The sequence below is a fragment of the Trachemys scripta genome, chromosome 12 (assembly GCF_013100865.1).
Source record: "Trachemys scripta elegans isolate TJP31775 chromosome 12, CAS_Tse_1.0, whole genome shotgun sequence".
NCBI classification, from domain to species: Eukaryota; Metazoa; Chordata; order Testudines; family Emydidae; genus Trachemys; species Trachemys scripta.
Genome location: NC_048309.1, coordinates 8,254,855 through 8,269,404, shown reverse-complemented (window position 1 = coordinate 8,269,404; position 14,550 = coordinate 8,254,855). Strand labels below are relative to the sequence as shown.

General features: G+C 39.8%; 1 protein-coding gene across 4 annotated transcripts in view; it reads left to right on the top strand.

Annotated features, from left to right (window-relative positions):
* The window catches only part of LSM14B (LSM family member 14B), a 15,025-nt gene extending 1,589 nt beyond the window's left edge, over positions 1-13,436 (top strand). The window contains exons 2-10 of one of the 4 annotated variants that reach the window (XM_034787321.1): positions 4,332-4,495; positions 4,938-5,073; positions 5,573-5,734; positions 7,977-8,132; positions 8,329-8,406; positions 9,260-9,421; positions 9,613-9,763; positions 11,476-11,652; positions 12,040-13,436. In XM_034787321.1, the coding sequence (XP_034643212.1) occupies positions 4,332-4,495; positions 4,938-5,073; positions 5,573-5,734; positions 7,977-8,132; positions 8,329-8,406; positions 9,260-9,421; positions 9,613-9,763; positions 11,476-11,647 (1,181 nt within the window). In that variant the 3' untranslated portion in view covers positions 11,648-11,652; positions 12,040-13,436. Of the gene's footprint in view, positions 1-4,331; positions 4,496-4,937; positions 5,074-5,572; positions 5,735-7,976; positions 8,145-8,328; positions 8,407-9,259; positions 9,422-9,612; positions 9,764-11,475; positions 11,653-12,039 lie in introns of all 4 variants that reach the window. The other 3 variants (XM_034787320.1, XM_034787322.1, XM_034787323.1) reach the window with 3 other exon arrangements.
* The last annotated feature ends 1,114 nt before the right edge of the window (positions 13,437-14,550 follow it).

Genomic DNA, 14,550 nt, shown 5'->3' with positions numbered 1-14,550 from the left:
CCCATAAAAAGAAGAACAGGAGTACTTGTGGCACCTTAGAGACTAGCAAATTTATTAGAGCATAAGCTTTCGTGGACTATAGCCCACTTCTTATATGCATCCGAAGAAGTGGGCTGTAGTCCACGAAAGCTTATGCTCTAATAAATTTGTTAGTCTCTAAGGTGCCACAAGTACTCCTGTTCTTCTTTTTAAGGCCTTCTTTGGACACCTGTTTAATTTCTCAAGCATAGTGTAGTAATTCAGCTTTTTTTGTGATGAAAAATTGTGAAAGAGTTGCTAGTATCTGAAGTTCACCTGTTAGTCTTAAACAGCCCCACTTCTTTCTCTTACAATAATTTAGTCATAACATTCTGTTCTAACAATTGAATTGATTTTTACTGCCCTACTTCATATGCTTTCTATTACTTGGATGATAAAATAATTCTGCAGTGTTTGGATTGGGTGAGTAACAGATCAGAGTGTTTGTGGAAATAGAAGAATCTTAACTTCTATTACATTTTTGTGTAAAATAATGTACAAACCCTAAATCTTGGTTTCTCATTTTAATACTTGTGATCAAGAATTGGACTAACTTCAAACTGAATAATGCTCTGAAATAAGTCTCTTGTGCAGTGCCCTTAAATCCTATGTATAATCCTCAGTCTGTTTACCTGGTTTTTTGACACTGCTTTTCTGGTTCCTATCTTGCAGACTGCTTCTTCACTTACTCCTTATTTTGCTATCTGTCCTTGGGCATACTGATCTTGATTCTCTCCTAGTCTTTGGCTGTCCTTATTTTCATCTACCACCTACACAAGTGACTCCCAAACTTGCTTCTGTCTAGAATCTTAGCTCTGTTTGCCATCTTATACAGTCTCTCAAACCAGACTTCTTCCATGCTGCTTTTCTAATCATGCCACTATCCTTCTCCTATTTCCAGCCTCCTGTCTCAGTGTAAGCTTTGGTTTTCTTCGTCTCTGCCGTGTATCTTTAATTTTGTTGCCTTCTCGATCTTCACATTTCACAGTCTCCTCATTTCCTAATGGGGGGGAAAAGACTTTGTTCCTTCGTAATGTCTAACTTTCCTCATCAGCACTCCTTCCTCTCCAGTCTGTTGAAAATGTTACTTCTAAAATCATTGAACTCTGCCTGTCTCTCAAACTTTAATCCTTCTACTAGCGATCTTACTGCATCAGATTCAAGGACCTCATCTTTTTGTCTTTCCATACTGGGAAGTATTCAGGGGATCCAGGCAATCTTTCCTGGTCCACAGTTTTTATGTGCCGAACTGCAGATAAAGAAAATCTAACTTGGATGTTTGAAACCTACTTAAAATGAGTTTATTTTGAATTTCAGATATCTGACTAACTTCAAATAATGAGATGTAGCTGAGCAGGATTTACCTCCACATAAGCATGCCTGTGTCTAAAGCGATGTACTTCATCACATCCTTTATAAAGCCTGAGTAACAGATTGTATGTAAGGAAGCTAGGAGAAGAGAATGGAATTCAGTTGGATCCCAACACCGCTGTCTGTCAGCTGGAACAGCAGGGCTATGGCTGCTTTGTCCTTTGAGTAGAGGTCCTAGCATCCATATATACACAAATGCAGTTTTTTTACCTTTATCCTATCTACACTGCTGATTCAGAGCCTCCTTTATAATGAGTGGGATGCAGCAGTCTCCTCTGTAGCCTTTGTTTTCCACCTAGCACTCACTACTTCAGTGCTTAAGTGGAGTTCCTTTTACAGGACCTTGGTACTAAAAGAATGTCTTCATATGTATTACATTAGTAGGGAAAAATACATGCTGTTTTCCTTAGAAATAAAGCTATAAGTCTTAAAGTATTTTGGATGTTGGTCACTTTTTTAATTTGGTTCACTACCTGCAGCGTATTGACATCTGTGTTGTAACTTAATTTCTTAACTGACAGATTCATATTCCATTGATAAAATGCTACTTTATAAGTTTTTCAAATCAAATTTTGCTTTTTTGCAAGACTAAGATTTCTTAAACTACAGGATTTATGTCAGTGTTTTCTGATGCCTGACCACAATAATAGTACTGCAGTCATACTTAGACGCATGCCATTGTGACAGAAGTGTGGCTCATAAATAAGACCTTGATTTGTTTGGAGAAGTAGAGAAGCATTTTGAACTCTTGACAGAATCTCTCAAATTGCAGATAGCTAGCAAATGCTAGCTATGTCCATTTAAAAGACTTGCAATAAGACTTCTGTCCAATGTCCTAGGTGTCCTAACGTTTTAGATCAGTAAGGCCTCAGCAGTACAGAAATAATCATGTCAGCAGGAACTAACCCAGACATCTATAGAAACTCCTTTCCCACCCCCTTATCATTTTGGGACATAGACTCTCCATTTTCTCTAAAACTGACTTCTTTTGCGGTGTGCCTGGAAGGTCACCACATTTGGGCTATTTCAGGCCAAGGGAGGACCAAGCTATAGAATTCTGGGGCTATCACAGAACACCCTACCAGCTGCTGCCTTTCTGAGGGGATCCAGCTTGGGTAGCCCCTGCTGACTGCAGATATGGTAGTATGGCATGGGGAGAGGCAGTCCCTCAAATAGGCTGGTCTCGGGCCATTTAGGCTTTTACACATCAAAACATGTTAAACTGTACCTGGAGAATGATGGGCAGCCTTTGCAGATCCCAGAGCACCCCTAGGTTGTGGTGTTGAGGTAGCTTAAAAGACTTTTGCAGACTCAGCAGTGCTGGAACAGAGGAGCATTAATCAGTTACTAGTGTCCTAGTCCTGTTCCAAGGATGTGCCACAAAATGTAGTGCTCTGCATTGACCTGTAAGGAGAATGACTGACACTAGTCCTGCTGAAATATGAGCAACATCTTAGTCTGTGCTTCAAGAAACTGCAAATCCAGAAGTCCATTCAGTGCAACTTTGCAGTTTAGTGGTAGCTCAGTGTTCGCAAAATGTAGTTAAGCTGTGTTTGAGTTCTTTGCTTAAGATGTAAGGCAGGCAGTATATGTATTAATCATGAAACCAATGGCATTACTCTTTGGGAGTGGAGAGAGGTGAATGTGTATGTATTAACTTGGACTTTACCTGTATCTATCACACGCTTTCATGAAAAATTAAAAATGTCAAGGTTTGAACTCTAAAGCTTTAAATGGAGTGGGACTAGAGCTGGATGAAATATTTTTTGGTGATTAACTAACTTATTATATGAAAAACAATTTTGGATTGACTAGAAGTATTCATGAATTTGTGCTGAGGTCATCAAATAGTTTTGACCAAGTAATAGGGTTTTTTGATAATGTCAAAACAATGTTTTGTTTCAACTATACTTGACCTTTTTTGGGGGGGGGGGGGTGCTAATTTTCCTTTGCTTTTGGCAAAATGCTTCACAAAATACTTGTAGGGGTAGGAGGAGAGATTTTTAACTTGTCTTCCACATTACAGTCCAGTGCCCTTGCCACTGGGCTATGACATCTTCTGATAAGAGACATTCTCAGTCTCTTGTGTTGCAGTTGTTCACTTTTTTACTAAAGAAACTAGTCATTGGAGCAGGAACTAGAACTTGAATATCTCACATTCTAGGTGAGGGCATTAACCACCAGACGAGAGTCATCCTCACTTTTTTCCTATTCCAGTGACAATTGTAACAGCCCAGGTGGGTACCCAAATCACTGGACTAAAGGTTATAAGGGAGCTGCTGCTCCTAAGTGTTCTGTGAACCTAGTCCTCCTTTGCTTTTGGCAGATTGCCCAAATTGTGGCTGGGGGATCAAGCTGGGATGTTTTTGACTCTTTGGAAAGATTCAGCAAATGAGAATGTTTGGCCCAAAACGAACTTTTTTTGGCATTGCCAGTGAACAAAACAAGTGCATTATTTGCTCAGCTGTAGTTGGGACCTTGCTGCCTGTGACGGCCCCTCTTCTTGTGCTATTCTGCCACAGTTGTGGTGGTTGGAGGAACTCAAGCTGGATTCCCCAGTTTAAGAGGCTGACAGTAGATCAGTCTTTGGTAAGGGGGCGGTGGCAGCTCATCTTAGAAACAGGCTTCATCAATACAAAATAGCCCAAGTCATTGACTTTAAGAATCACCTGTTTACATGGACTACTGCTGAGGTGGGCTTTAGAAAAATCAAATGTGTGAGGGTCAGGAGTTGTTAGTTCTAACTGTGACCTGACTTCTGAGGAGGGTGTGGGGGGTGGTGGTTGTGTGTGTATATGTATATTGTAGCAGGGATCCTTAGAGTACATGCCCTTTGCTGTGGCATAAAGCTAAACTTCACCCAAAACTATAATGTGCTGGAGAAACAAGTTGCAGTACTAATAGAGGTTAATATCTACTACTTTCTCTCGTAAATGTTCCAGTGCGGTCATTTGGTACTGAAGACCGTCCCACAGACAGACCTGCTCCTCCAAGAGAAGAGATTTATGAATACATAATTTTCCGGGGAAGTGACATCAAAGACATTACTGTATGTGAACCTCCTAAAGCTCAGCATACTCTGCCTCAGGATCCTGCTATTGTCCAAGTAAGAATTTCAATTTGAAATGGTGGTAGACCGTTTTGAGGCAAAATACTAGCAATTCAAAGCTTGGCCTAAACCACCAGGCTTCGGGTTATAAAGGTGGTGGTACAAAACTAAAGGTCTGTGTAAATGTTTCCAAGAACTTTCATAATTCAAGTGGAAACACTGGTTTTCAACCCAATACCTTCTTCAGTCTTTGTGGCCAAAGTATTACAGCATTGAAAACCTGGTAAGCAGTCCAGATTTTAATTGACCCAGGTGAAATCACTGCTGTAAGTGATCTTTAAATATTTTCATAAATAGACATTTTAAACAGTCAGTGTTTAGTACTAGAAGCACTAAATCCTCAACTGCAAGGACAGTGGGGAAATAGGAAATACAAGAGTTCAGAAACTGCTGGGTCCTGTCAGTGGAAATGTACTTACACTATTCTCTTGTTATGCAGTCTTCACTGGGCTCTGCCTCTACATCATCCTTCCAGCCACATGTGCCTTATAGTCCATTTAGAGGCATGCAGCACTACAGCCAGCTTGCTGCCAGCTCTTTACTTAGCCAGCAATATGCAGCTTCCTTAGGTTTAGGTGAGTAAAAGCTTGAAGATGTGCTCTTTGAAATTGTACCCATCTTTAAGGCGTGGTTTCACAAGGGTTTGTGCCCTAGCGTTACTAATAACTACATTTTCTGAATTGACTGTTTGCTTTAACTGCTGACAGAGGATACAACCAGCCTTATGAAATGAGGCTTAATTGTAAAAAATGTTAAAGAAATTTCTCTGTATAGAGACAGTAAGAACAGTAAATGAGTCTAATAGCATCTGTTTGGAAGTTATATATAAAAAAGCTTAAACATTTGGTTATTGACTTAATGAGGACATAGTCTGTTTCTAGTTTAAGATGACCTGCAGATTCTGCACTCTGATAAAGAAAATTCTCAGTACCGTAGGAAAGGACTCCAAATAGGTAGCATCTCAATACTATTCTAAGTAACTTCTTGTATCTCTTTCCAAGTCCTAAGTGTCTCAGCTACCTTGCCTTATTTGTGTACCTTTTTTGCTTTCTCTTCTCCCCTCTGTCTCTTTAGAGAAACTGGTAAGCCCTCCAACATCAGCAGCTGCTTCCAGCCCTAGCTCTTCTCCGTCTCCACAACCTGTTTCAGAACCTGACATGTCTTCTGAGCCACATCAGCTCTCTTCCAAGGGTAACAGCAGTTTGAGGACTCCAAATGTTTGGAAGAACCTGCATGGTGTTTGCAAAACATTCTATTCTGCTTGTTAACCCTCTCAAAATGACAGTACTTGTGTGTAACTTTAGCAAAACTGATACATCATTCTTAGTTCTTTGTTTTGGACCATTTGTTAGAGCTCTGGCTTAGTGCTACTCTAGGATAATTGACTGGGGGGCTGGGGAAGGAGAACAAGTACAGGATAGTGGTTAGTCTTCATAGGGAAGGCTGGTTGCAGAAGATGTTTGCTTGTTGGGACATAACAATAGATATTTATTTGCCAGCTTACAGAATGGCATGAAATGGACCTTTCCTTTCAGTAGAGGAAGGAATGATGCTTACAGCCCTGCAAATCCATGGATATTCACTTTATATCTGTGGACATCCACAGATGCAGATACAAATTTTGTTTCTGGGTAGGGCTATAATGGTACTAAGTTCTGGGGTAACTGCTAATTAGCTAGGTCCTTAAAGACATACTAGAGCCTTCTCCCATTTGTGATTGGAGAGGAATTTTTGAATGTGTTTCACACTTGACATGGGCCACTGTAAATAGCTCTCTGCTTTAGTAGGTGGTGCATGAATGCAGCATTCATGCTTTACTCATTGAAGCTCTTGTTTAACAATCTGCATTCATGGGAACTATCGTATCTGAACAAAGACATGACAGTTGGTCGAGCTTAAATTTTATGCACTATAGTGAATCCAGTTCACAAGTAGGTTCAGGGAAAACTAGGTTGAAGAGCTTTGCAGTGTTTTCAGGGCAAATAGTGTGGGTACAATCCACATGTGCAAGTAGCTGTCATGAATCCGCTTATAATCTACACTTCAAAAAAAATGCTTGGGTCAAGTTAAAAAGCAAACGTGTGTAGCTTCCCCCCTCTTTTTGGCCCATCTCTATCTCTGTGTACCATATCAAAGATCCAATTAAAGTAAGCTTCAAAATGATGCTTGCTGATATTAAGCCTTCCGAGTACTTACTATCCAGACCTACTCTAAGGGTATTTCTGGTTTATTCTTGTGAAAGTTTTAAGTGTGTACTAGATTAGTATGTGGCACAATAGAGACTCCTAGAAATAGAATGCAGATTCAGGATGCACTAAAATAAGTAATGACTTGGCTTGTGTAATGGTGCAATGCATTTCTTGATCTTAAACTGAACAAGTTGCATGGAAGCAAATATCTGTCCTCACTTATGCAAAACTACCTACATTCTGTTCATCAAATTTTATGTTCATATAAAGAATTAAGTGAGATGTCTCGAAGTACCAAACCTTAACTTCTTTGCAACCATAAGGAATGAGTATTTGTCTGAACATTTATTTACTTTCTAATATGGCTTGTTAGACTTCACACCGTCGAGATAAGTTCCTAAATGTGTCATGTTTCAACACCTTTTGTTACACCAAGTCCAGGAGGTTGGTTAAGGTTGAAATGTTACCATCTAACTCCTGTACTGTGCTTTAATATCTAGGATACATTGAGACTGGACTAGTTTCAACTTGTTTCTGGGTTTTCTTGGTGGTGTCTTTCTTTTTTTAACAGTACCCAACTACTTGATGTGTCCTTATGGAAGGACTTCCAAATGCATATAAATGTGACTTGTACTTGATGGACCATAACTATTAGAGCCATTAAACATTTATTTTAACAATAGATCTGACATTGATGCCACATTAATCTGGTTCTGCATATCAAAAAGCTGTGTACAGTAAGACCAAACTATAGATGCAGTAAAAGTTATGCACATTGAGACTCACAACTACTTTGAAAATGAAGCACTTCCAGGAAAAGTCTGAAGCCAGCTTCTTTTAGCTAAAAAATATATTTATTCTGTAAAATCGTACACAAACAAGAATACCTAATGAAGAGAAATGGGAATTTGTATATTTTGGAAGCTTATTGTGCATATATAGTGACTTCTTAATTTGATATGCATATTAACTTTGTCCTTAACTATTATTATAAAGGAGCAAATTGTTAACTTGCATTCTTCAAGAGTAAAATTGTTGACTTGATTTATGGACCTGAGCTCATGGGCCAAAACTTATATGCCAACACTTACTCATATGTAGTGAGATGCATACCAAACTCCCAAAGCAGAATAATGGAAGTGCCTAGGAGGTTCTGTGCAGGCATTGAAATCTGTTTTTGATCATGGAGGTATATGGGGTTCAGGAGCACTGTTGTAATTCTTTCATGCAGTACTTCCTGGAATGCAACTAAAAAACTAGTTATTGTAATCACCCCTTTGTTTTTCCAGGTACTGGCTTCCCATTGGTTCACCCCATACGCAAAAGCCCCATGGTGGAGCAGGCTGTTCAGACTGGTCCAGTTGATAACATGAATCAAAAAAAGCCACCTCCAGCAAAAGTAGTTTCCGGGATCCAACGCAATGGAAGGCAGATTCCGCAAAGTAGTAAGACAAATGGTATACCAAAGTCTTGTTCTCAAATGTGTATTTGGTAGAGCTTCCTTCAGAAAAATGTTGAAGTAATTTATCAAGCAGGCTTAAGGACTGTTCTAAGTTGGCATACCTTAGAAGTTGAAAGTTAACTTTGTTCTTATATGCTTGGGTTATAAACAGTCTTCCTTTCCCGGTTTCTTTGCTGTAGACACAGTTCAGCCACCACCTGTGCAAACTCAAGGCCAGGTGAATGATGAAAACAGAAGACCTCAAAGGAGAAGATCGGGTAGGCTAACTTTACTTTAAACAGACAAACTGCCTTATAGAGTTCCAATTCTCTGCTCCATATAATTGAGAATACTGGCTAATGTAAGATGCTTATGAGCAGCACCATGTTAATAGTAATAAAATAAAGAGGGCACATGGAACAAAACAGCCAGAAGAGCATTCAGGCATGCAGAGGTAATGCTTCCTTAGCTCCAGAGGTGGTTCTGCAAGAACCTTGCAGAGCCATAGAGAACATACCAGGGGAGAATTGCTCTGTTGCGTCTCCCCTGAAACTCCAGTATATCTTGTAAACTTGCTATAAATTGTTGTCTTTACACAGGCTACTTCTCATACTGTGTAAGGATCTTCAAAAGGGATTTGAGGTAGCCATAACCAGCCAGACCATGTTATCACAACTCATCTAAGTTGTCTTCCTCATGTATTGTAGAGAACCATTTAACTGGTTCCAGCCTTGTGTGGGTTTCCTGAAATCTGTATGTATCCCAATGTGTGTGGATTTATGGGCTTAAATTCCTTCAGATTCCTGGGGAAACTAATTGTTTAGTTTTTTTCCCCACAGACTGCTTGGCGTTATCTTTATAGTAGTTGAATGCAACAGTGTCAGGGAAAGTTGGCTGTAGTCCTCTAACTTAACAGTAAGACTTAACAGCCAAGAATGTTTTCCAGAAAGTTAAAGTATTGCTCTAATGTGTTTCTACAGTGAAGATCAGACGTCTCTTTCAAAGAGGTGTGGCATAATCACAGGACTGGAAGCCAGAAACTCCTGAGTTCTAATCCTGGTTTCTCTGGCCTTGACCAAGTCATTTAACCTTCCTACGCATTACCAAGTGTTTAAACTCTCCTGCTTTCAGGAAACAGGAGAACCAGAAATCGTTCTAGAGGACAAAATAGACCAGCCACTGTGAAGGAAAACACAATAAAGTTTGAAGGTGACTTTGATTTTGAAAGTGCAAATGCACAGTTCAACCGAGAGGAACTTGATAAAGAATTCAAGAAGAAACTGAACTTTAAAGGTTTGTGTCTTTATTAAATGTAAGTGGCTTTGCTAATTTTAAGGATGGTGTATAGACAACCTCTTGCTCTGAGAAATTACGTGACTGATTAAAATAGGGAAGAATCTCCAATCTAGTTTGAGGGTGCAAGAAAACTTATGGCTCTTCAGTATACGCAGCAAGGAAGTGTGTAATTAATCTTCTATTTTCAGATGACAAAGCTGAGGCAGGGGAAGAAAAGAGTGATCCTGGAGTAGCATCTCAGAATGATGGCAATGCAGATGAAGACCTCCTTGGACCCAATTGCTATTATGATAAATCAAAGTCTTTCTTTGACAACATCTCTTCAGAACTAAAATCCAGGTAATTATCTTTCTGATGCTCAGCCTGTCTTACACCCCTTAGTGCCAGCAGTATATTAGTGAAGTTCTATGCTAGGCAAAGCCTAGCCATTTATAGGAACATGGATAAATGAAACACTGCATCTTGAAAGGCTTCTTCTATTCTGAAATTTTAGATCAATAACCAGGCTTTTGGAAGGCATGTGGCCCTAGAATTCGACAGCTCACTAGACACTACTAAACTTACAAATAGTGATATCTGATCTTAGAACAAATTGCAGTCTTGGGGTTTTTTCTTTTTTGGGGGGGGGAGGGAATTCACTTGACTTAAGCACTTGTTCACATCTGAGTTTAAAGTTATGCTTTTGGTGTATCAGATTGAACGCAAGACATCCAAAAGGTGAACTATTGGAATATCATAAACTGCAATATCCTTTAGACATTCTAGAAACGGTTTTAAAATATCCTTAACTTCTTTACCTAATTTTTTCCACTTATTCTTTACCATTTGTCCTCCAAGCCTGAATCTGTTCCATTAAGATTATGGAGAGTTGCTTGCTGTTCTTCCAGGCACAAGTGCTGCAGTGTTTGTAGGTGAAAGTCTAAATCCAAGTTGTTCCATGCTTCCATTAGAATTTCCTAAAGATAATTGCTTAATTTAAGGATTTTATTTAAAACATTGTCTCTAAATTATCTGTGTCCCTTTAAATGTCTGTTTAAAAAAAGTTCTCCTGGGTTTTAAAATCCCCTGATCACCTATCCATTCCTGTGTCCTTACCAGACAGCTGGTGGCTAGATTGCCCTTAACTTTTTTCTGAAGTTCTAAACCACCTCCTCTGCCATTACTGTATGCTGCACTTCCTTGGCTAACAGATGCATTTTTATCCTTCTAAGTCATAATTGCACTCTTTTTCTTCCTATATAAATTGTGCAAAGTAATCAATGTACACTTTTATCTATTGGGGGGGGGGGGAGGTGTAGAGTAGCGCTGTTGTAGAAGTCAGACTTCTAATGCTTTAATCCAGGCTCTGCTGTTGAATTTGTGTGGGCCTTAGGCAAATCACTTCATCTGTTTCCTTGCACCCTCTTTTTCCCTATTTAGACTGTAAGCTCTTGATTCCAGGAACTGCTCTTGTACAGCAGCTTGCACAAAAGCCCTGATCTTGGTTGATTCTAGGGGCTGCTGTAATTCTGAATCTTTAAACAATGACTTTGCCTATCGGTGTCAGCACTCAAGCCCAACATTGATAGTCTCATTTGTTGACAGTGGAACTCAGAAATATAATCCTGTTTTTCCATACAGTAACTCTTTCTGTGGGGAAGGAGTAGTCTAGTGCTTTCTAGTTACTAAAGCTGGTCTAAAACAGGAACTCCTTTTCTGGTTGTCATGATTGAAACTTGGTAGAACTTAATTGCTCTAGAGGTACCAATAGTATTTCAGGAAAACAGGTGGTGGGTACTGTAGCACTATTGAAACTACTGTTCAGTCCCTTTAAGGCACTTGTGGTTCCTGCTTCCAGTTGGGGTGAAATGGTAACTAACAAGATATGACCGTTGAGCTGTCCCTTAATATGTGACAAGTCCAAGGCTTGAGTAAGGGTGCAGAGAAGGCAGGGTCTTTCTAGATCTCTGTAAAATGATTTCCTCGCTCCTGCACAAGTGGGACGGACTTTCACAAAACATCTTTTGAATAATGGTCATGTTTGACTCAAGCCTGACTGCAGTCTTGTTCAGTTCCAGGCGTACAACATGGGCTGAAGAAAGAAAGCTTAATACAGAGACATTTGGCGTGTCTGGCAGGTTTCTTCGTGGACGTAGCTTTCGTGGTGGATTTCGAGGTGGAAGGGGTAGTGGAGCAGCACGGCGAAACCAAACAACTCACAGAGCTGGTACTGGAAGAGTGTAATGGAGGCAAGTTTTGTAGCGAATGCTGTGTCAATTTTTACCTTGGCTGCTAGTTTTGCAAGCAGACCAAAGGTGCATCCTTATGGATGCACCTTTCATCCTCTCTTCATATTGGGTGGTATTGGGGTAGAGCAGCCTTAACAACATCATTGTCATGCCACTCATGGTTACTCTTTGCTGCGGTTGACATTCTGACCAAGTCTGAATAAAAGTGGCCTTTGCCTTCCGCCCAAGATAATAGAATGCAAAACGTTGAGGTTGCATTTGTGATTTAGTTGAGCAAGTGTAGCTTGACCAGGGGAACTAATCTCAGATTGGTGTTTCTGTGGGCATGGATGGGAAAGAGGTGGGATTGGTCTCCTTTATTTGATGCCTAATACTCTCTCTCTGCAGGCTCTAAATTCCTCTGCCATGAAGATGAAAATTATGTATATAGGATGAAAACGAACTGCTGTACCAATGTGGGATAAGAATAAGTCCTTGTTTACTGTCTGAAAGTCAGTGACAGAAGTTCATGTACTACTGCTTGTATTTTGGGCTTCAGCTTAATTTGAACCAGCATCTGAGAGCTGGCATATTTTTGGAAGAGGGAATGTGTTCAGGGTTATCTTCTTTGGAGTCTTTTTTTTTTTCTTCCCCCAAAGTGCAGGCTAACTTAAAATATGGTTCTTCTTTCTGGGACTCTATAAGGTTGCTGTAGTTGAAACAAAGTAAAACTCCCTTTCTGTACCCTGAAGATCATGCTATTTTAACTTTCTTTAAAACCGAACCAAAGCTCACTGGAAGTAAACCAGTTAACTTGTTTGTTCTGAGCAACCAAATGTACCCTTTGCTGCTGCTGATCTCTCATTGTTAAGGCAGCGTAACTTCAGTAGCATGTGGTCTGGAAATAGATTTCCACTGCTGAAGGGGTTATGTATAGTGTGACTTGGGGATACTGGGTGGCTGCTGATCATGTGACAGTGTAAAAATGTGTACAGTTATTTGCAAGTCCACTACTCTTTCGGGGTACTGCATGATTCCATGCAATGGCACAAAATCAGTCACTTGGGCTGTCTCTGAAGTCCTGTTTGGAGGAAAAAGCCCAAAGCCTCTAACTAGCCAGGTTCTATGTAGGGAAGAGTGCTATGCTGTATATCCTCACTCATTAAAAGAGTGCTAGAACAGCAAATGATCTCCTACATGCAGTGTTAAATACTCCATGAAATGTTCTTGCGGTAGCTTACCTGTAAACTAAGCAAGAATAAAGATGGAGAAACCTCTGAAAAGGAGCAATTTGAGGGATGGCTTATGACTTATTGCCCCCTAACAGTACCAGATTGTGTAAACAGTATACACTGCAAACAGCTTTATGTACACTAGTAGTACTCTGTGATGGAACACTATAGAATGTTGCTTTCCCTAAACTAAAAGGGCAGCCCATGTAATGAAGCTTATCGGATGGGTGTTTTTAATTTGTTTTCTCTAACCCCCAAACTGTAAATAGTTTCTTTTTTAAGAGGTGTGGGGGGAATTGGGGGGAGGGGTTATAAACTTGTTTGCATGAATAAGTGGGTTAAGCTCTTAGTTATTAGGCGTGTTCCTTTCATGGTTGGTGGGGAATTTTGTTGAAAAAGCACTTTGATAACTGAACCCATTACAAGCCAGAATTTTAATTTATGCATTGACTAAGTTACTGTAAAAGCTTGGATTTATTTTTGTTAGGACTTCATTGTTAAGAATTAGAACAGAGCTGTCCCATTGCTATGGAGTAATGTAAATTGTAATAAACATGTATATGTTTAACACTTCTCCCATTTTTGTTCCTGTAAATGGCTAACAGTTGGTTGCTTGAAGGAATGTTACTCAGTGGCTTAATGGCTGAAACCTCTGGTTTGAAATAAGCCAGAGACCTAGTATCTAATGAAGGATGGGCTTGGTGTTAATCACAGCCAGAAAATGTCTAACTTCTATTTGTATGAAAAAACTCGACCAATCTGTACTTCCTCCACAGCTTCATACTTCCATCCCTTCATATTGGATGGCTGCTTCTCCTGCTTCAGTGGGAATGAAGACATCAGCACTTGTCTTCTCCTGGGAGAAACAATTAAAAGCAGCAGCTGAACTTATTTTCTGTATTGGATCAAATCTCACGGTTTTAACATAGAATCTAATGGATTTCTCCTTTGCATTTCCCTAGGAGCTTAGCCTGAAGGGTTGAGCTATCAGTTTATCATTTATCTTTGTGCAAATACCCTGGCATGGGAACCTCATGCCAGATCAAATTCCTTTTCTTAAAAAGGAAGAGATTGTTCCCTCAGCCTTGTGTAAGGGGAAGTAGTAGCTAAGCTTAGCTATGAATGTCCTGGTCTGGCTTATGCTAAACTTATTTCTTAGCACTACACTCCATAGGCTCAAGAGGGAATCTACATGTCAGTCCTATTCTGATTTAAATCTGTCACCTTATGCTTGGACTAGCCTTTATTTGACATAGAATATCTGCTATTGGTGTGTACTACAGCATATAGATTATTTTACTTACTAGCCTGTTACACTCTACACACTTAAAGCACAACCCTGTTCTGGGGCACATCTAAATGCATACTTTTGTCAGGCTGCTGGCCCTAGCTTTCTTGCATTTTGTATTAGAAAGGGGGCTAGATGACTTTAGCATTACAGCTCTAAAATTAAAACCATTTAAGGTGGGGGCCCTGTACCTTTCTAAGATTAGTGAATTCTGCTAACTGCAGCGGTCTGATTTAAGGATCTGAATGTACTCATTTGACTAGATTTCATCCATAAGCAAAAGTGTCTATCCTTCTCCAGTCAAGCCAGCTGTCATTAAGCAACACCATGCTAATAACTCCAATAACTACTGCCTTCCTTCATATCACTGAAGGCACAGTGCTAGCACCAGCTTCTCTA